We start from the raw sequence: 22,417 nt of genomic DNA on the forward strand, positions 1-22,417 counted from the left end.
AAAACAAAAAATGCCTAAACCGATTGTTTTCCTACTATCATTTGTTTCCAGTTACTTTGTCTTCCGCACTGGATTTACAGTTTAAATTTAAAAAATCATACCAGTTTAACTAACAGGGCTCCATTCATTTGGGAGTGATGTACAAGTACGTAGTCACGTTCAATTATTTAACCTTAATAAATAAAAATTTTCTTATTTTGCCACATTATTAAACTGCTATTCGTTTGGAAGGCTTAAATATGTAGTTTCTGTTGCAATTGCCCTACCGTTGTCAAATTTGAAATATTATACCAACTTGGATCGGTTAAGACATTAACTGAACAGGGTAGAAAAGCTACTTTCAGCTTACTTAGCAAAACATATGATGAATTTTTTAATATAGAAACTTTACTATCTTTATTTGATACTTATGTTACAAGTATAATGAATTATGCCAGTGAAGTCTGGGGCTTTCATAAAGCCGAAGATATAGAAAAATTGCATTTGTATTATATGAAAAGAATTTTAAAAGTTAGAAAAGGAACTGTTAATAACATGGTATATTTTGAGTTAGGCAGAGTGCCCTTGTATGTAAATAGATATGTGAAAATGGTAACCTACTGGTTGAGATTGTTAGACACAGAGAACTGTATTTTAAAACATGTATATAATGATATGTACGAATCTAGTTGTGTGAAGCCAAATGACAAGCTAAATTGGTCTTGTAAAGTACGAGATTTATTATGTAAATATGGTTTTAGTGATGTTTGGTTTTCACAGAGAGTTAGAAACAGTCAATTATTTTTGAGTGAATTTAAACAAAGAGTAATAGATAATTATATATCTGAAGGTTTATCATATTTTGAAAATTCGCCGAAATGTACTTTGTATCAGTATTTACACGATGGTCATACTATGCAATTTTACCTTAGTCGGCCATTAAACAGTTTGTATAGATCTTATATTACTAGATATAGAATTAATGCTCATGCACTATGTATAGAAACAGGTAGATACTATAGTATAGCCAGAAATGAACGTTTGTGTAGTATGTGTAATAAAAATGCTATTGAAGATGAATATCATTTTATTTTAGAATGTGATAAATATAACGACATCAGATGTAAATATATAAAGAGTTATTACTATGAGAGACCATCTACTTTTAAATTAGTACAACTGTTATCTGTAAGAAATGTCAAAGAGCTAAACAACCTTGGAAAATATTTATTTTTGGCAGAAAAAGCACGTAATGGTTAGTTATTCAAATGTTTATTTTTAGTTTAATATGTCTATATGTCATACTCCGCTTAATTCTTTAATTAATTTGTATAATTTGTGTATAAATGTTATATTATGCTGTATATTATCTATTGGATATTTATATTGTGTAAATCCAATAAGCTGTATTTGCTTACGGAAATAAAGTATTATTATTATTAAGGCATTTTTTTATTATTTTTATTTAAGGACTGCTATCCATGCAGTAGTTGTAACATCTCAACTGCCATATCTGTTATCCGAAATATCTAATATTTGTTCATTTTATAGTTGTTATAAGGCGATGTTGTACCCTTTTTGACTTGTTATATATTGTATTTTGTAGTGTATAGTATTATAGTCGCTACGATGACCGTTCATTCGTTTGTGAAAAGCCGGTCCCGCCTCTCCTGCATACTGTTTACTTCATTTACAGGATAGAAGATACACTTGCGTTTGTAGTCTTGCAATAAACATTGCAAAATATGGTGTATTCTGTACCAGTGAAGTGATTTATACATCGTTTGGTTCAGCATGTCAAATTTGTGTTCTTCCCTCGCCGGGATTCAAACCCATGCTATTGGGAAACTGAGACAACATCGATCGCTTGCACTGTGTATTTCGCTCTAGACCACGCGGTCACATAGACTGAATTAATAATTTAGTTGCCTAGTGTAACCTTTCCTCGTCAGTAAACCAAACCAGAGTTGTAACACAGTACATGATATATTAGGCATGATGATGGAATTGATTGCAGATTAGCTAAATATCCATCGTAAAGGATCGTATGATACAGTCACAAAATAATAATTTAGTGAAGTACGTCTAAACAAGTTACAACTCTACGACAATTATATCCATTGGTTCACCAGTGAAGGTGATACACAGCTGAAAACACATTTTATATTCATAACTATTCTAATTATATAGCTATTTTTGCCTCTTAAGTTTTTCTGTAAAAAAACATGTTTTGAGGTCTGACTCAATGTTGAAAACGAAATTAATATGTACAAGAAGTTCAATTGGGAAATCTTAAATAACTTTAAAGTACCGGATTTTACTTCAAAGGAATAATCTAAATGTGAACATTTACTTAAGTATCAACCAGTTTATGATATATCTATATTAATATCATCGCTATATGAAAGTATAAGGTTTGTCGATTATAGGACTTTCCAGAAACGAACTTATGAAAGTTGAATTTGATCTTGAAATAACAACTTTGTACGAATTAATATCCTTGTTTGGAAGTATACTGATATTCAAACTTGTTTACCGCATTGCAGAGCAATAATGAGAAGTAAAATTGAAAACAATGGTTTACTTTAATCAACAAACATTTTCAACTATAAATCGAACTTCATAATAACATTAATAATTTGCATATTCATATTAACCAAAATAATATTTAAATCAACTAAGATTGAAAACTATTAATCGTTAACTCTTGATAGAGCTAAATATCGTGAAACAATCCTACTCCCTGAACAGGGAGATAAGCAACAAAAAGATTAACTTTACTTTAAAAATCCGAATTCTGGATATCACTTTCTTGAAAGGCTATGAAGAGATTGTATCATATAAAAATATACTATAATTGTTATAAAAAATATACCAAACTGTGTTTTGTTATGTCTCTTTGTGGAATCGTTTCTTAAACTTGGACTTAAGGCAGTAACAGAATTAGGTACATTCAAATAAGATTTATGATATCGCCATTCTTATGACAGCTTCAACGAGTAAGTCATGATCAATCGGAAATTCAATCAGACTGTAGACGAATACAACGTTTTTTTTTCTTGTTATTTGAATATCCGATATGATCAGGACCACAGTATGAACTAGCATATGTTATGAAATAGGTAAAACTTGTTTAATGGGGCTTATTCTTATCATAGTTTATCCTTTCCTTTTCAATATTCAAAACAAAAATATCATACCATAAGTTTAACTCCTTTTTCATACAACATGCGATTTGCATCGGTTAATATAAAGGTGTTTTTCATGGCGGCCTGGTACTTTATTATCCGCCTGATATGTTTGTGGTACTTCGGTATTGGTTCATCTGACTGTAAACACTTATTGGTCATTTCCATTTGATTCCCTTGTTGTATGTATCGATATAAGAACTGTTGACATGAATCTGAAAGGTATCAAATGTCGTCAATTTTATTTACATATGAATACATATAATATAGCTTATATGTCACTTCCTTTCGCTTTGTTAAAAAAGCTCAGATAAATAAAGGCAACAGGAGTATACCAGTTTTCAATATAATGCGGTGACTGAGGAGAATGTTTTAAATTTAATCTCCCCACCCAACACACACCTATATAATATATCATTCGAAAGAGGAGACCTTGTACTATAACAATATGTCTGCCGTTATAACCTGATATGGTCACATTTTTTTTTATTGAAGTCAAATTCATCTTTACAAATCTGAAAGGGTTTTAATTTTGATTTTTCTGATCTTTGTTAAAAAAATAATCAAATCCTTGCCCCAATGCATTCATATATCATAAACTAAGTCTTCTGTGCAGGATTTTATCATTTACTGCACATAAATTTCATATACTTGTCAAACAATATTTCACTCGTCCAGTGTTGTGAAAATATGACAGCCGGAGTTTATCGATTGTCACTATTGTAAACAATCAAAGAAGCATTTATATTCAGGTAAGCACATGTATAACTTGTTCAATAAGATATATATTATTTCGATGACGGATGTTTACGTTTGTTAACCCTCTGAGTCAGTTTTGTTTTCCCCTTCGCACTTGTGTAATTACAATCACCGTATTTTTTGCGAGAAAGGTCACGCTGAGGTTACTGCATAGGGGAAAAATGTAGGCGAATTGTTGGCTGGAAGCAAGCAATTGAGAAAAAGTAAATTTCTTCTGAATTTGGACAAATTGAAGAATTTTTATCAGAAAAAATTAACTGGGCGTAAGTTTTATAATGAAAACTCGCCTTTTAGTTAAAAAAAACCATATGCATTATTTTTTTTAATTTGAAGTTAAATATGACTTTTTAAATACGTACGATACTGTTCTGGCTTTATTAATGTTTGATTACATAAATCTAAATCTTAATATTTTTTTCCCAACAAATTTTCCAAAACGACGTTTTATAAACAAAACTTCAAAAATCCAGTATCCACCAATAAACTGTTCACGGCACTTTAAAAATATAAATAATTTTAATTGATGGTAAAAATCAAGTTTCATGAAGGACAATACTTCAAAATTATTGTTTAAACTAGCATATTTTGTGAGGTTTCAACCCAGTAGCTACAGTCAAATATGACCTCAAATTGAATATGCAGAAACTTTTGTTTTTTGTAGTCTACTTCTTGCTCCTTTTTTTTGCAATTATTAGTACTGTCATTATCTACTGCTGTGTATTTTATTTTGGTTAATGTCTATAACATGATCGGTTTAACACCCATAACACCACCTTTTCCCCCTAGAAACGTACCACAGACTTCACATGGTATTCCATATAAAAAAATAAGGTGTAGTATGATTGCCAATGAGACAACTCTCCACATAAGACCAACTGACACTGAAATTAACAACTAAACGACACCGTGTGACCTTCAGTAACCAGTACAACACATACCACATGGTAAACTCTAAAGGTCCCCTAAATGGCAAATGTAAAACAACTCGAACGAAAAATCAAACGGCCTGATTTATATACAAAATACAATTAATGTATAATAAATATCATAAATGTATACAGAAAAAATTAAAGGCTCCAGACTTGGAACAGGCACATACAGATTGTGGCGGGATAAACAACCCTCCCCTAACCTGCACAGTGGTGTAACAATAAAACATTAGGACAAACTATAAAAATCAAGCCTGATCTTCATTTTCATTGACCATAACAAGACTTGTATTAATATTTCTACAGATTTCACTTGCCTGGCATGGGCACAGATCTGTATATGACATTAATGCCTGAATCTTAGATATTTTGAAATCAACAGGTTTTTAACGACTAGCAGCTGATAATACATCCCCAAAAGTTATTTTGCTATCGAATATTATGCTAGATTTGCATTGACCTTGTTGTGGTTGTATGACAACTGAGATATTGTAAAAATGAATTTAGCCTGCACTTTCCAAGTAGAATATCTTAACTAAGAACCTGGTGGAAGGAAAGATCTATATTTATCAAGTTATGATGTTAAAGGGAATGCTTTTTGCACCATTTAATCGTAGTCAGTAACCAATATAAATTTAGTAAAAGCAGTATCGGGACCTATGATTTCTGCTTCCAGGGTTCATATTAATGTGTTTAGCAAATATTTTGCAATGTAACTAGAATGATATTTTGCTTAAAGTTTAAAAAATGTCGTCATTGCTAAATGTCACGGCTATTACATTGTTAATAAGCTCATGTGATTTAAACTTGCGGACGTTCTAATCTTTCTTGAATAATTTGTTGCAACAAAATATACAAAAACTTTAGTCGACTGTCTGAATTTTAGGACGCGTACAAATACCAAAAACTGAGGGACAACAGTCCGATGATTGTCTGTCGTCATTAAATGCCAGGTTGGAAGCTTCTTCACTACTAAAGAGGGAACAATTCTGTTTACTGGTAGAACTTTTGTAATGAACGATGGTATACTGCTTGCAAAATTTCAGTCGATGTCTTTTTGCATATTCTGAATTTCGAACGCATAAAACTTGACGAATTTTGTCTTTTCTTTTGACTTGAAGGGGTAGGCTTGAATTGAGTTGACGAACCGTACATGTCGCGGAATGATAATTGACACTATGCGTCATTTTTTTCAGAGACAACTGAACGAGCGTATATAAAAGCGAAAAAGAAGACACTAAAGTTTGTGTCTGAATTTAAAAAAAAAGATGGTTTCACTTTTAAACAATTAAAACTGTACTAATTTTAGAGATTATAAAATAGGATACGGAATAAATTATTTGACTTGATAATAGCTTAGAATTTGTTTTATTACATGTAAGCAAATATATTCAAATGTTTATTTTATTAAAAGGGGGTTGCAAACTTTCCAATATACTATCAGTTCATAAAACGATAAGAAGATATATTTGTATTTCAGTCAAGACCATTATAGACATGTGCTATTTGGGGGAGATTAAGACGACTTTTTACACTTATAGTTATATTTCGATTAAGCAAAATCAAATGCGGATAACGAACTAAAACTGAGGAAAACACATCAACTATAAGAGGAAAACAGACCAACAGTCACACTAAACGAAAACAAAAGCTAACGCCAACATACATAGAAATGAACTGTAGATAACAACTGCCATATTCAATATAATTGATACAGGTCAATTAAAAACCTTCTGGGTTGAATCATGGGGACGTCATCAATAAATTTGCATCAACAGTTGTGTGTCCAAGACACAAGAGAATAAAATGGACATTTATGTTGGTATTGCTCAATAGGAAAGTAAACAGAATCATTTTTATATTAAGCACTAATTTGTTTTGAATACTTTTAAATTGTAAAACGCTTGGTTTTCTATAATATACATATTCATCTAATGACAATGGCTGCCCTTTGATTCTGTCTTTTGTATTTGCTTCAAGGTACGAACATGAATCCGGATTTTCTTTATTAATCGAAAGAACAAGTGAAACTGCGAGCTACTGCTCACTGATGATACCCCCGCCGCAAGTGGATAATATTAATAGTGTAAAAATATGAAAGTGTTCGGTAAACAGGAAGTTGTCTAGTGATGAATCTGAAAACGCATCACACGGTATAGCTGACTTATAAAAATCCTGAAACCAAATTTCAGAAATCCTTGTATTGTAGTTCCTGAGAAAAATGTGACGAAAATTTTTAACTTGGTAATCATGTGTAAAATCATACAAGTGTTCGGTAAACAGGAAGTTGTCGAGTGATGAATCTGAAAACGCATCACACGGTATAGCTGACTTATATAAATCCTGAAACCAAATTTCAGAAATCCTTGTATTGTAGTTTCTGAGAAAAATGTGACGAAAATTTTCAACTTGGTTATCATGTGTAAAATCATACAAGTGTTCGGTAAACAGGAAGTTGTCGAGTGATGAATCTGAAAACGCATCACACGGTATAGCTGACTTATATAAATCCTGAAACCAAATTTCAGAAATCCTTGTATTGTAGTTCCTGAGAAAAATGTGACGAAAATTTTCAACTTGGCTATCATGTGTAAAATCAGACAAGTGTTCGGTAAACAGGAAGTTGTCAAGTGATGAATCTGAAAACGCATCACACGGTATGGCTGACATATATAAATATTGATGCCAAATTACAGAAAGGGTGGATCTGTAGTTCCTGAGAAAAATGTGACGAAAGTTTCATGGGACGGACTGACTGACTGACTGACGGACGGACTGATGGACGGACGGACTGACAGACAGAGGTATAAAAACCTTCATGACATGCTCTATCTCATTTTGACATGGGGTTTCATAATGTATGCCTGCGCTCGGTGTAATAATGTTGACAACACATAGTTTACCATGTAATAATGGTCATAGATATCCATGATTCGAGATTTAAAATAGAAGGTTAACCTAGTTAAAATTTTATTTGTATGACACGTCTTACTTGAAATTTTAATGTTATCGAAATAATTGAACCAATGTTTGCTTATATACTAAACTAAGTCATGAATTCAGGCTTGTTTTTGTTTACACATCTATAACGTACTTGTATTGTCGACAAATAATATTTCGATCAGTTGATCGCAAGCTAATTAACTTTCGAGTTTGTTGCCGAAGTTTATCGAATCGTAACATTGATAAACAATAAAAACAGAGCACGTGGAATGGAGACAGAAAGTTGAATTGAAAGAGCCATGACATTTGTTTTTTTTCTTCATATTTGTCATGTGTTCCCATTTGTTAATTAAACTTTACCTTAACAGATTATAGAATTACAATTAAACTTTAAGAACACGTTTGTCTACATTCTTTCGTCATGGGTTTTCACTCGCACTTGCGCTGTCCTCGGTCGAAGTTATAACGAGAGGTCATAGCATAAGCATAAAAGATTTATTTAAAGTCGGTTATACATATACATATAACGAAACAATATCGACTCTGTAGAGCTTTTATCCGACTCGTAGTTTAGGCCCCTGTTTACGGGAAAATATCGGCGAATTAGTGTCTGGGAAGTAAATAATAATATTTTGGAACATATATGAAGATTTTGATTTTCTTTTTGAATGAAAATTCACGTTCACTTCTTTTAAACATGTACATGTTTATTAAACATATTCAACATTTGTTTCTTTTGACTTAAAGCATCTACCCTCAGTTGTATCGACCCAGCACTGTTAAAATATAACAACATTTTATAAATTTCATGCGTCCGAAGCAAGTTTTGAAACACTAGTGATTTGTTTGGAGGATTGGTGTTTTAAAATGAATTATTGACTTACTGGCATACCATTTTATGTGCAAATCCACAGCCATGAATGATTTTGAGACAAATATTTCTTTTCAATTGGAACTAAAAGAATATAAGCAGAAATCCTTGTAAGCGATTAATATGTTATTGGACAGATTATGTTGACTTCGTGGAATTCAATTTCGTATGGAAATATTTTTGATTTTGTGGGGTTCCAAATGAAGTATTATATATTTTGTTTGGTGTACTATTAGACGCCATAGAACAATGGTCGTAAACGAATCATCACTCTTAACTTGCAAACAGTTACCTTCTGCACTAATGGTGTTTCTTTTGGTTTTATAGGCTGAAAAAAGTCTTTGATTTCTTTCTTTGAATCTCTGACACATTATCTCTCTGTTAACAAAATCCAACTGAAACATGGGATGGTGTGGGTCCGGATAAGCAATCTAAAAAACAAACATATAAAAAGCTAAAAATGACGTTTACAAAAAAATTCTCCAAAAGTTTTCTCGACACCAACACAAGTTAGTTGACTTCTTTGAATGTAAGTATCTGTTTCACAGATATGTTCCAATTGTCGTAACTACGATCCCGTTCCCTTATCATCGAATGTGACTAATCACACATTTTTATTTACATAAGCAACACAACAATGACATATGTAAAATGTGATATTTTACCCTTACAAGCACATAAGATCGCCCGTATTTTTTTTAAACGGGTTCCCGTTGATCTTACTTTAGTATTAAGTGTTTGTATGGTGCTATAAATTTTTCATTGACTGTGTTGTGTATATCAAATCAAATTAAATATCTTTATTCCTAATCAAAGCGTTCATAAAGAAAACATAAATCAACACAAATCACGAAGTTCATACATTATCCATACAAAAACACATGCAATCTTACATTCATACTGATTGTGAATAATCAAATCTGATTTAGAACATATATGGAAAGACCCATTAGTAACCTACGACTGTTGTCTGCTCTTTATTTGGGTTATTGTCTCTTTGACACATTCCCTATTTCTATTCTCAATTTTGAATATGATTATAAAATATTATGTACATGGTAGGAGAGAGCCAGTACAAAGAAGAATAACTTTATTATTGACATGAATATCAATAAGGTGGTCCTGTTTACAAAACTTTTAATTTTTCGAAAAACTAAGGATTTTCTTATCCCAGGAATAGTTTATCGTAGCCGTATTTGGCACAACATTTTGGAATTTTAGATCCTCAATGCTCTTCAACTTTGTACTTGTTTGGCTTTATACATATTTTGATATAAGCGTCACTGATGAGTCACTTATGTAGACGAAACGCGCGTCTGGCGTACTAAATTATAATCCTGGTACCTTTGATAACTATCTATTAATTTGTCTTTACTTTTGTCTCTTTTTTTTCTGTCTGATCTGGAAATTTTTATTTAGGTATAGACTCAAATCTGTATTACAAACTAAATCTTCATTTGTCATTATCCAGATAAAGAGATTTTCTAAATTTATATTTTTCAGATTTGGAAATTTTTGAAACAATTTTTGTGAAAATTCTAATCGTGGTGAACTATAAAGAGGGCCCTCTATAAAATGATAAATGACAAGATAAAGCATTAAGTTTATGATCAGTCGAAGTCGGCCTTACACAGACCTCCAATTCCTCTCCGGGGTGAAAATCATCCTACTGGAGGCCAGAGTTAGCCATCGTTCAAGTGCAGTTCGCCGGAGTTAGTCACCCCTTTTTTAGTGCAAGTTTTAATACTTTAAAAACACAATGCGAAATACAATTTTTAAAATGCTATACTTAATAAGACTAATTTTCGGAATATCTTTATTTTTGAACTGCATTTAGGAATTAGTTTTCTTACTCTGATTATTTCCGACTTTGTTTTTATTGTACATTTGTAAATCAATATAGTTTCATTTGAATTATTGTCCATTGTTCAGCCATAATCTAATATCAGATATACACTAGAACACACCCGAGATATCGTGGGTCTGTGACTGAATTAAAGTATATAAATATGCGTAGGCCTTATTCTAGTATTGGTATTGCCATCTGATAAAGATGTCCTGTATTAGTTATAAATAAAGTTGAATTTTTTGATTCGATGTTTTTGGTAAAAACGACAAATCAAAGAATTTAACTTTATTTATAGCTCATATAGGACAATGGTGTTGATTAAAAATTACACCACTCCAGACCCTTTTGTTTTCCACATAATTAATATTGCCAATAATTAACAAGTTCCGGGTCGAATCCGATACCGATACCAATAGTATATTATTCACATGTTACCTATTACCTTATCTGTACGTTCCGCATCTGACAGGCGCACCATCAAACAGTGTATTTCGGATTTTGATATATTCATGGCCGGGTCATAATCATAAGGTTGACACTACTAAATTCAATCATTGTCACATTGTTCCCTATTGTAGTATTTTAATTAAAGTATGAATTTCTAAGATGACAATACGAATACTAAAAATCTGGACTTAAAATAATGCGTATAGATACAGTTTTCAATTTGTTTGCCGGCATGACGATAAACATCGAATCAAAGAATTCAACTTTATTTATAACTAATACAGGACAATGCTGTCGATTAAAAAATACTCCATTCCAGGCCCTTTTTTCCAAATAATTAATATTACCAATAATTGATAAGTTCCAGGTCGACGGGTTCAAACAGAAACATTTTGAAAGTAGAGAAAACTATACAACTTATAATCGGCATGACTTTATTAGATGGCAATACCAATACTAAAATAAGGCTTATCCATATTTATTTACGTTAATTCAGGCACAGACCCGCGATATCACGTGTGTGTTCTAGTAAAAGGAAATAAATGAACCCTAATTGTTCTGTGAAGAACAGAATACAAACTTCTAGAATATTATGAAGTATACTAGTAACACAACAAAAAGTACGTCTTCTTTTGAATATACCTTTGCATACGTATGTTAATAAAAGAAAGTAGCATAAAAACAACGATGAAATTGCTAGTTTTACTTAAACCTAACCCATATGCATTTTTCTTGGGTTTTTTTTAATTTCAATTGTAGTATATAAATAACATCTAGTCTTTGAAATCTGTTTTGTAAAACATGAAGCCGTTAATAACTCTTTCAAACCTGATCGGATTCAACAGCCTTGTTCCTGTACCATTGTAGCTTTCCTATAAAACCACTGAAGCCTGGTGTTGTATCAGATCCTCCAATTACAAACAATCCTTCTGTATCATCCATATATACTGTTGAATCAAAACTAGAAACAAAATTGTTTTTCTCCAGTTTTACTTTACCTCAAGGGTTAATATAAGCAATTGGCATTCAAAGGGGAATTAGTTTAATACGCAAATATCTACTCATGTTGGAAAGAATAAATTGAACAAATTTTGTAGAAATTTCTCCTATGACGAAAATTATTCTCTATGCCCGCGAAAAGAAGTTCTGCCTTTGGTATTTCTTAAAGCAAAACTTGAGAACGTGAAAAACAAAAACATTTTTCTCTTTCGTTCTTCGAATTCTCCTTTTGAATTCCCTCTTGTAAATCTGTATGTGTCTGAGGTTATGAATTAAATCTTGGATAAAATCTTGTTAATATCTGTGTCCTCTGTGGAGAAATCATTGGGCATTGGCAATCATGATACCACATTTTCTTATTTTTGTATAAACCGCAAAATCTAATCGACTTACAAATGTTAAAATATATATATGCCTAAAATGCTTTATTAAGATTTCCCCTCGTGCTAATATACCTTAATTTGTGTTTATTAATTTTATGTTTCGAGGTTGCCAATTACAAACAGTATACCGGACGATTGACCTGTCAACACGACGATCATTTTAGAATTGCATTTATTAATGCGTTCAATACATACAATGTATATAGATTCTACCACTGCATCAAGTGAGTAACGATATTTATCCCACTCGAGACAGTAAAGTTTTCAAATTTATTTTTTTATGTTTAAAATTTAACTAGAAGACACCCTCAAAATCGTTGGCATTTAGGTGTCACAGTGGATGGAAATATGTAAACTGTAGTAGGGTTAATTTTTAAGAAAGATATTATGACTGGAGAATTTCAGTAAAGTTACCAAGTCATAGGTTCTCGGGGGCAGGACAATTTATTTTAGCCCTCCCCTTTTTCAAAATCCGTCATTTATTCGGTAGTGGAATCTGTTTCTCTAATGATTTTAAAAAAATAAACAGGCAAACTTATTCCTTCTTTTCAAATGAGTTGCAAAAAGATGTGTTCTTTTTTATATTGAAAACAACACGTTATTAATTTCTTGCGTCCGAAGCGCTTTTCTGGATTTACCTTCATCAGGAACGCTCAAAGCCAAACATTTGAAATCCGAAGATGTATAAGTACCGAAACCGTTGAAGAGCTATATATAAAAAAATACCTAAAATAAATAGCCAAATTCATCTAAAGCCAACTTTGCCTGAGGGAGTTGAAACCTTAGTTTCTTAATAATTTCTAAATTTATAAACGGACAATTTTAGTAAAGTTTGTTAAATCATGTCAGTACCGAAATACTGACTACTGAGCTGATGATACCCTCGGGGACTGATAGTCCACCAGCAGAGGTATCGACCCAGTGATGTAAAATATTGAAAACACTTTATTAATTTCTTGCGTCCGAAACGCTTTTCTGGAATTACCTTCATCAGGAACGCCCAAAGCCAAACATTTGAAATCCGAAGATGTATAAGTACCGAAACCGTTGAAGAGCAATATATCACAAATACCTAAAATAAATAGCCAAATTCATCTAAAGCCAACTTTGCCTACAGGAAGTTGAAACCTTAGTTTCTTAATAATTTCTAAATTTATAAACGGACAATTTTAGTAAAGTTTGTTAAATACTGTCAGTACCGAAATACTGACTACTGAGCTGATGATACCCTCGGGACTGATAGTTCCATGTGACGTCATCAGAAATGGTCGCCTTTTTCAGTCCTCACAATGGAAAATTCAGAGGAATGCAAGAAAACTCGATGTCATAATCGAATTTTGACCAATGAAGTACTAAGATGAAACGAATCACAAATTTATTGAACAAAATTCCGACGGTTTAACCGGTACACCGATGATTAATATTCATAGACACATCACGAACTAGTTTTTATTTCCCGAAATTTAAAAAAGTTCAGCTTATAATGGAAATTTGGCATATCATACTGAAATAATGTACTTACCTGAACTCCGTTGATTTTGTTTGATTGAACTCTTTGCCATAGTTAAACGTAAGCTTCCACTGCGTAAAAAACAGAAACATGGAAATGATATCTGAACTCGCTATACCCTTGTCTGTAATGATGTTTTCAATGAAAGTGTTACAGATAAATTGTTACGTTACCATACATTACTTAAAATCATTTTCTTAATTCTTTCATATGTATAAAGATAATTATACGATGTACAGTTGTAGTTTGACTGTACCTGTAGAAAACTAATAAAAAACGAGATAGCACATCATATTTTTACGGTTGTGTTTTACACACATGTGTACAATCACAGTCCCACAATCTATTGGTACCTATATTTTGGCTAAGATTAAGGTCATTTTTTTCTCTGACTGTTAACTGAGACTACTATAGTAGTCTCAGCTTATAGTAGTCTCAGCTGTTAATGACGTCTTTACACTAAAAATATTCGAAGTTAAATGTGTACTAATTAATAATTTAGTCTTAGATGCATGATTTTGTTTTATTATTTCTCATTTGTTTCAAATTAGGTTTCAGCAACTGCGAAACTTTTAGATTTGTTCTCTGTGTCTTTGGTGTTTTTGATAGTTTTTCTGTTGCTTTGTATCGGTCTAATGAGAAAGAAAGTGTATATAAAATATATTGAAGATGTGGTATGATTGCCAATGAAACAACTCTCCTTATGACCAAATGACACAGAAATTTTAAAACAACTATATATAGGTCATCGCACGGTCTTCAACAACGAGCGCAGCACAAACCGTATAGGTATCTATAAAAGACCTCAAAATGACAAATATAAAACATATCAAACGAGAAAACTAACGGCTTCATTTGTGCACAAAATAATGAACAAAAAGCAAATATGTTACTGAGCCAAAAACGACAACCTCAGAAATACAGGCTCCTGAATGTGTCATTAAGTCTCTTGTGGAGATTTGTCACGTTGGCAAACTTACTACATCTTCTCTTTATATATGCAAAATGTCGAGTGGGTTAAACTTTGCGCCAAACTCTACCAATAACCTAAAACCGTGGTGCAACGGTACAATACAGGATAAGAATATACAAAACAATAAACGAAATACAAATATGAGAAACTGCAATAAACGAAATACAAATATGAGAAACTGCAATAAACGAAATACAAATATGAGAAACTGCAATAAACAATTCAAATATACATATGAGAAACTGCAATAAACGAAATACAAATATAAGAAACTGCAATTAACGAAATACAAATATGAGAAACTGTAATTAACGAAATACAAATACATGGATGAGAAACTGCAATAAACTAAAAGAGCTAATTTACTCCCGACTTAGGAGAGGCATTATTAGAATGTAGAACCTACACATAATCTAGTTTGAACGGAACAACCCTCCTCCTAACCTGTGACAGTGGTGAACAAAACTGTAACAGTTCAACACATGACCCACTATAAAAATCAATAAAAAAGAATTAAATAATCAGATGGATAAATATAGAAATATACCTAACAAAAACACACAGTAGACGTGGCAGGGTACTCATACACCCTTACAACAAAAGTCAAAGAGTACTCAGCTACTGGCATTTAGTTCAAAGCCAATAACAACTAATAAAAGAATATTATGCATCTAAGACTAAAATGTCAATCAATACATATTCAACATCCAATGGATTTAGTGTAAAGACGTCATTTACAGTCAGACAAAATAATGACCTTGTGCATTTCTAGGATACAGTTACCAGCAGATTGTAGAGCCATAGGCTTTCATGTCGATCCGTCCCATGTCGATCCGGCCCACGTCGATCCGGCCCAACGTCGATCCGACCCCATATTTAAAGTCGACCCCCCCCCCCCCCCCCCCAATAAAAAATATTTTTATAAGGTATAAAAAGAAAGATATATATTGTAATTCATAAATGCTTATGAATTTTATAACAATGTAAAACATCTACCGTAAAAAAAAGTCGTCCTTTGGCGAATATTTTCATTGGATGAGTATAACACAAAGTTCTGTTATAGTAGTCTCAGGTTTTTATTATAAGTTTTCAAGATTATTGGGTATAATTATAATAAAAACATATATAAAATAATTTAATACAATCAACAGCCATCAACATTAATCAGCAATTGACTGTGATCTTTACAAGTGTCATCCTATACAATAACAAATACGTTTTCTTTTAATATCACAGTTAATTAATACATTAACATTGAACAAAAGATAAAACTATAAAACCTTGTCAACATGGGACGGATTGAATTGGGCCGGATCGACTTTGGGCCGGATCGACTTAGGGCCGGATCAGTTTGGGGACGGAACGACCGGATACCGAGCCATAAATTAGATCTGTACATGTATATGTTAGCGGCAATAAGTGAAATGTGGCATTAAGCTTAAATCCACGGCAATAAGCTAACGCCTAGGCGTTAAGTTATTGCCTGAAATTTTATTGATGGCTTCATTTTTTTTTTTACATAAATAGTTAGTTTTCTCGTTTGAATTGTTTTACATTGTCTTAACGGGGCCTATTATAGATGGTATGGGCTTTGCTCATTGTTGAAGACCGTACGGTGACCTATAGTTGTTAATGTCTGTGTCATTATGGTCTTTTGTGGATAGTTGTCTCATTGGAAATCATACCACATCTTCTTTTTTATATTCTCGTTTGAAAAGCAAAAAATGGGAGAAGATCAAACAAGTTCATTAACTTCCATTTCAAAAGATGTTAATGCATAGTCTGGCTCCGCCTCCTTCGGGTAGTATTTAATGAAAGATTAAAACAAAATGAAATAGAAATAACTATACATTCCGAATTAAATGTTTACAAATATAATGCCTACTCATTTTAAAATGAGCATAGAGCATGGCAGGATAGAATTATTTCTTAATTTTCCTATACAGTTAAATGAATACATTCTAAAAGTAAGTTTAAATGTTTCTGTTCTTTTTTTATTGATAAACTGCTGATTTTCTATAACGTTTTTGGGTCATGAAATCAAAATGGCGACATTCTTAGCGTCAACTATAAGTCCGCTTCGAAGTGAAAAAGTTCCAATATTCCTATTAGAATCGAAATAATTCTATCCTGCCATGCTCTATGCTCATTTTAACATGAGTATAGGCATTATATTTGTAAACATTTAATACCTCGCTAATGCTCGGTATTAAGAAATTAACAAATATAATGCCTACCCATGTTAAAATGAGCATAGAGCATGGCAGGATAGAATTATTTCTTAATTTTCCTATACAGTTATTTTGCTTTTTTAACTGCTTTATCGTGTTGAAATAAATGATAGTCTAAAAGTATATTCCGGTATGATGTTTAGTAATCTTCCTCATGTTATAAAGTCTATTTCCGTGTATTTATCATGCTTCAAAAATGTGTCCCTGAGACGCATTCAACCCGCGACGCAATAAATAAACCAATCATTTCCCAGTTCTTGGGAATAAAAAAATATTAAATACCTTCATAATTATAGGATTTTTTCTTTTTATCCCAACGTTCTTAGAATGTACACGTCTTTTTTTCGGATTTGTAATTAAACTTCGAATACAAGTTTGTTACACCCAGCCGCCCCGCGCCCCCTCTATCTCTCAATCGTATACCCTTTTTCAAGAATTTTCGGGAAAAAAATCAGTAACACTGATGACACTTGTATCCCACGCCATCTATTCTTTTATTTTTAAACGTACCACTATCGGACATTCAAACTAAACTGATATCTGCTGCATGTGTTAATTTTCTGGAAATTAGATATAGTGTCACGCCACTATTTGATTGACATATCGGAAAGGACAGAAAACTTTAATAAGTCAGAATTTAATCTTTGACATGTGTCATAGCCCATTATGTATTGGCTTTACTCATTAACGATCATATTTAATTCACTCTAAGCTACGATTTTCGTGAATTAACTAACTTAATTCGCAAAAGGCCTGCTATATATATATATATTGTATACACACAATGTACACAGCCATGTATCACCATCACTGCTGGTGATCCGATGGATAAATCTGTTGTAGAGTTGTCACTGGCTAAGACGTACTTATATATATATCTGTTGATGTTTAGACGAGTTGTATATAAATAATACTAAAATTACGAGGTCCAATTTGTCAGCCGTCATCACGTAAAAACGACGAATCAAAGAATTCAACTTTATATGTAACTAATATAGTACAAAGGTGTAGATTAAAAATTACACCACTCCAGGCCCTTTTGTTTTCCACGTAATTAATATTGCCAATAATTAAGAAGTTCCGGGTCGAGACCGATACCGATACCAATAGTATATTCACCTGTTACCTATTCTATTATCTGTACGTTCCGCATCTGACAGGCGCACCACCAAACGGTGTATTCAGGATTAATATGCTATATACACGGGTCATAATCACAGGATTGACACTACTAAATTGTGGTATTTTAATCAGTAAGACTTTCTAAGATAACAATACGAATACTAAACATCTGGACTAAAAATAAGGCGTATAGTTTTCAAATTGTTAGCGGGCATGACGTAAAACAGCGAATCAAAGAATTCAACTTTATTTATAACTAATATAGGACAATGCTGTTGATTAAAAAATACTCCATTCCAGGACCTTTTGTTTTCCAAATAATCAATATTACCAATAATTGATAAGTCCCAGTTCGACGGGTTCAAACAGAAAGATTTGAAAACAGAGAAAACTGTGTATCTTATAATCGGCATGACTTTATCAGATGACAATACTAATACTAAAATAAGGCTTGCGCAAAGTTATATACTTTAATTCAGTCACGTACCCGCGATATCACGGGTGTGTTCTAGTATATATATATGTATCAGCATCAATGCTGGTGATCCGATGGATAAATCTGTTGTAGAGTTGTCACTGACTCAGACGTACTTATGAATATAATTATTTTCTGTGACTGTATCTTACATTTATTTGTAACATCCTTTACTATAGATAATTTAGCTGATCTGTAACAATAGCATCTCCATGCCTTATATATCATGTACTGTAGTACGACGCTAGATTAAAACTGACGAGAAAAGGTAACACACGGCAACCGAAAGCTTTATTTTTGAAGTCCAGGTGGTCGTGTGGTCTAGCGGGACGGCTACAGTGCAGGCGATTTGGTGTCACGATATCTCAGTAGCATGGGTTCGAATCCCGGTGAGGGAAGAACAAAAAAATTGCGAAAGCAAATTTACAGATCTAACATTGTTTGGTTGATGTTTAGACGAGTTGTATATGTTTTCAATTAAAAACTACGTTTTAACCTAGTATGATTGCGTAGGATAAAAACCGCAATTTTCATACGTGTGCATGTAAAACAAATTTCGTTGTAGAAGGGTCTAAATACAGCACAAACAACATTTTCCAAAAGACCAAAAAAGTGAAGAAGTATATTAAAACCAAACGCATTTGACTAACAGGTTGAACAACTGATGTTCTTTAACCCTGCTGACTGCCATTGGCGATTGCTAAATAAAATTGACCACGAGATGTAACAAAATGGATCTTAATATACATTTAATACTAAACAGAAAACAATAAACGTGTGGTCCAGATGTTATGCCGCAAACTTAAGGTGTCAATATGTTTATTGTACACCAGATCTAGATTTCGACAATATATGTCTCTTCAGTGATGTTAGGGATCGAAACGGTATTTGGAAGGCCATAAAATTTACCCTCAATTTAAGATAGACTCTTGAATTTTAAGAGTCAATATAGGATGAACGGATCATATAAACCGGAGGGAAAATATGATACAAGCCCAAACGAAAAATATAAACAAGTCTAAATTGAAAACTACGTTCAAACCTATCATTGCGTTGGATAAAAACCGCATTTTTTATACGTGTGCATGTAAAACAAATTTCGTTGTAGAAGGGTCTAAATACAGCACAAACAACATCTTCAAAAAGATAAAAAAAAAAAAGTGAAAAGGTATATTTAAACAAAACGCATTTGACTAACAGGTCGAATATATCTTAAAATTTGAAATGGTATAACATCGTTCCCTTGTCACCATCTTACAGTGTTTATATATCTCAACTTGTACGATTCGCTCGTGTATGTAACAATGTTTTAGATTTTAACGAGAGAAATTTATGTATTACTGAAAAATTATTACACCAGGGTTTTCGATATCACAAACTAGTCAAAACATTTTTAAATTTTATCATCGGTATAAAGACATCATTCGTAAATATAGCTCAACATGCAGACTTCTAATACGTTCAGGTATTTCACATCCAATTTTTTATGGAAATATTCTTTATAAAGCACAAAGGTGTCAGAATTCACCTCAGAAACTTACAAAACCTTTGAATAGACTTATTAAGAAGGGATATATTTACGATACTGTTGTCAAGTCATTAAAGATTGCATATTTTGGCGTTAATATTGAGTCACTGATAAGGTCTTTGCATCGGAACTAAACACATTTATTCTAAAAACAGTTGTTTGCATGACACGGGTTATGTTCTTCTCATATATGTTATGATGGTATGATACTAAACCCCTAACGGAAAGGATTGTGCCTGATGTTCATATGATGAAATCATAATCTTTCAGTCAGTTTAATTGAAGTCTGGAGCTGGCATGTCAGTTAACTGCTAGTAGTCTGTTGTTATGTATGTATTATTGTCATTTTGTTTAGTTTCTTTGGTGTCATCCTCTGACATCAGACTCGGACTTCTCTTGAACTGAATTTTAATGTGCGTATTGTTATGCGATTACTTTTCTACATTGGTCAGAGGTAAAGGGGGAGGGGGGAGATCTCACAAACATGTTTAACCCCGCCGCATTTTTGCGCCTGTCCCAAGTCAGGAGCCTCTGGTTTGTTAGTCTTGTATTATTTTAATTTTAGTTTCTTGTGTAAAATTTGGAAATTAGTATGGCGTTCATTATTACTGGACTAGTATATATTTGTTTAGGGGCCAGCTGAAGGACGCCTCCGGGTGCGGGAATTTCTCGCTACATTGAAGACCTGTTGGTGACCCTCTGCTGTTGTTTTTTATTTGGTCGGGTTGTTGTCTCTTTGACACATTCCCCATTTCCATTCTCAATTTTATTCACCATTGGAGGTTTGGAAAACTTTTAAGAGTATAAGAGAATGATGAAGAAAAATTCAAAAAAAGTTTTTGTTTTTCTAGAGGCCCAGTGTGGTATTTAGAAGGGATAAAAACAGAAAAAAAAGTAATATGTCAAAGCGGCCTGTTGTTATTTTAGACCGTAGAATTAAACAACCTCACAATGGCTTATCAAACATTTTCCATGATTTCCATGTACTATTTCTTTCATTTGTGAAAATTCTAACATGAAACGATGTGAATAGGGAAGGGAGTAGTAGTAAAATCCTGTTTTATCAAAAGAGTTATATAGAAGAGAACAGGTTAATTTATTCGTTTTCTTATCAAAGTAAGATACAAACTACATTTTCTTATGACGCACAAGGATCACCTAAAACAAATATATTAATGTTTAATGTGACCAGAACTAGTTATTGTGCACGAGAAGCCAATACACCTTCAATTAAAAGGTACAAATGTAATATTGAGTGGACAAGCGGAAATATTTATGACATGCTTACTGCATGGATGGGTAACAACGAATAAAGTGAACTAAAAGATTTATTCAAAGAGTTTTAACACTAATATTTTAATTATAGTTTTATTTTATGTATTTCAAAGGAGTTATGTATTATGTACAAAATCGACTTGCCTGGATATAATTTTCAGCATTTAAGTTAAATCCTAGGATTTAAGAGTAATGCCTAACATTATTTAGGTACATGTAAATAAACTCATCATAGATACCAGGACTAAATTTAGTATATAGGCCAGACGCGCGTGTCGTCTATAAAAGACTCATCAGTGACGCTCGAATCCAAAAAAGGTTAAAAATGCCAAATAAAGTACTAAGTTGAAGAGCATTGAGAACCAAAATTTGGGCCAGGTGAGCAAAAAAAATAATATTCAAAGATCTAATCACAGTAATGAACTGGCAAACCTTCAGAATATATATTTTATTATTTAAAGGACCAAAAAAAAATTACCCGGATCGTTTCCAAACCTACAGACCCTTATAATAATGATGTACCATCTCGTTTGAATCAAGGTTTCAACCAAACTTTTGGGAAGGATTTCCTCATTGTTGACGGCCTTTATAGTTGTTAAAACGTTATTTAGTCTGGTGAAAAGTTGCCTCTCTGCATTCGTCACATCTTCTTATATTTTTTTCTAGAAAGAACGGCTTCTTTTTTATTTGAAATGTGGTTGCTTTTAGTGTGGTTTGAAATATAAATTCATGGTATTTTTATTTTTTTTTCAACTGTAAAATAAAATATAACGCAATTAACAGTATTAAGTCTTTCAACAAGTCTTTTTAAAATGTAACGGAATTAACAGTATTAAGTCTTTCAACAAGTTTTACGATCTTAATTCGATTATTGAATTGTGATAAACTGTAAGATAACAACTTAATAGTATACAGTTTGACCATGTCCGACTTAGCTTGTTAGCTCTTCCGAAAAG

The 22,417-nt window shown here is 32.5% G+C and overlaps 1 protein-coding gene across 1 annotated transcript in view; it reads right to left on the bottom strand.

The window, feature by feature from the left end:
• The window catches only part of LOC139523878 (protein sel-1 homolog 3-like), a gene marked incomplete in the record, with an annotated part of 87,896 nt that overhangs the window by 58,000 nt on the left and 7,479 nt on the right, over positions 1-22,417 (bottom strand). Inside the window, 4 exon segments of the mRNA XM_071318248.1 lie at positions 3,180-3,382; positions 8,962-9,100; positions 11,794-11,926; positions 13,870-13,928. Of these exon segments, the coding sequence (XP_071174349.1) occupies positions 3,180-3,382; positions 8,962-9,100; positions 11,794-11,926; positions 13,870-13,928 (534 nt within the window).

The sequence above is a fragment of the Mytilus edulis genome, chromosome 5 (assembly GCF_963676685.1).
Source record: "Mytilus edulis chromosome 5, xbMytEdul2.2, whole genome shotgun sequence".
Taxonomy (NCBI): Eukaryota; Metazoa; Mollusca; class Bivalvia; order Mytilida; family Mytilidae; genus Mytilus; species Mytilus edulis.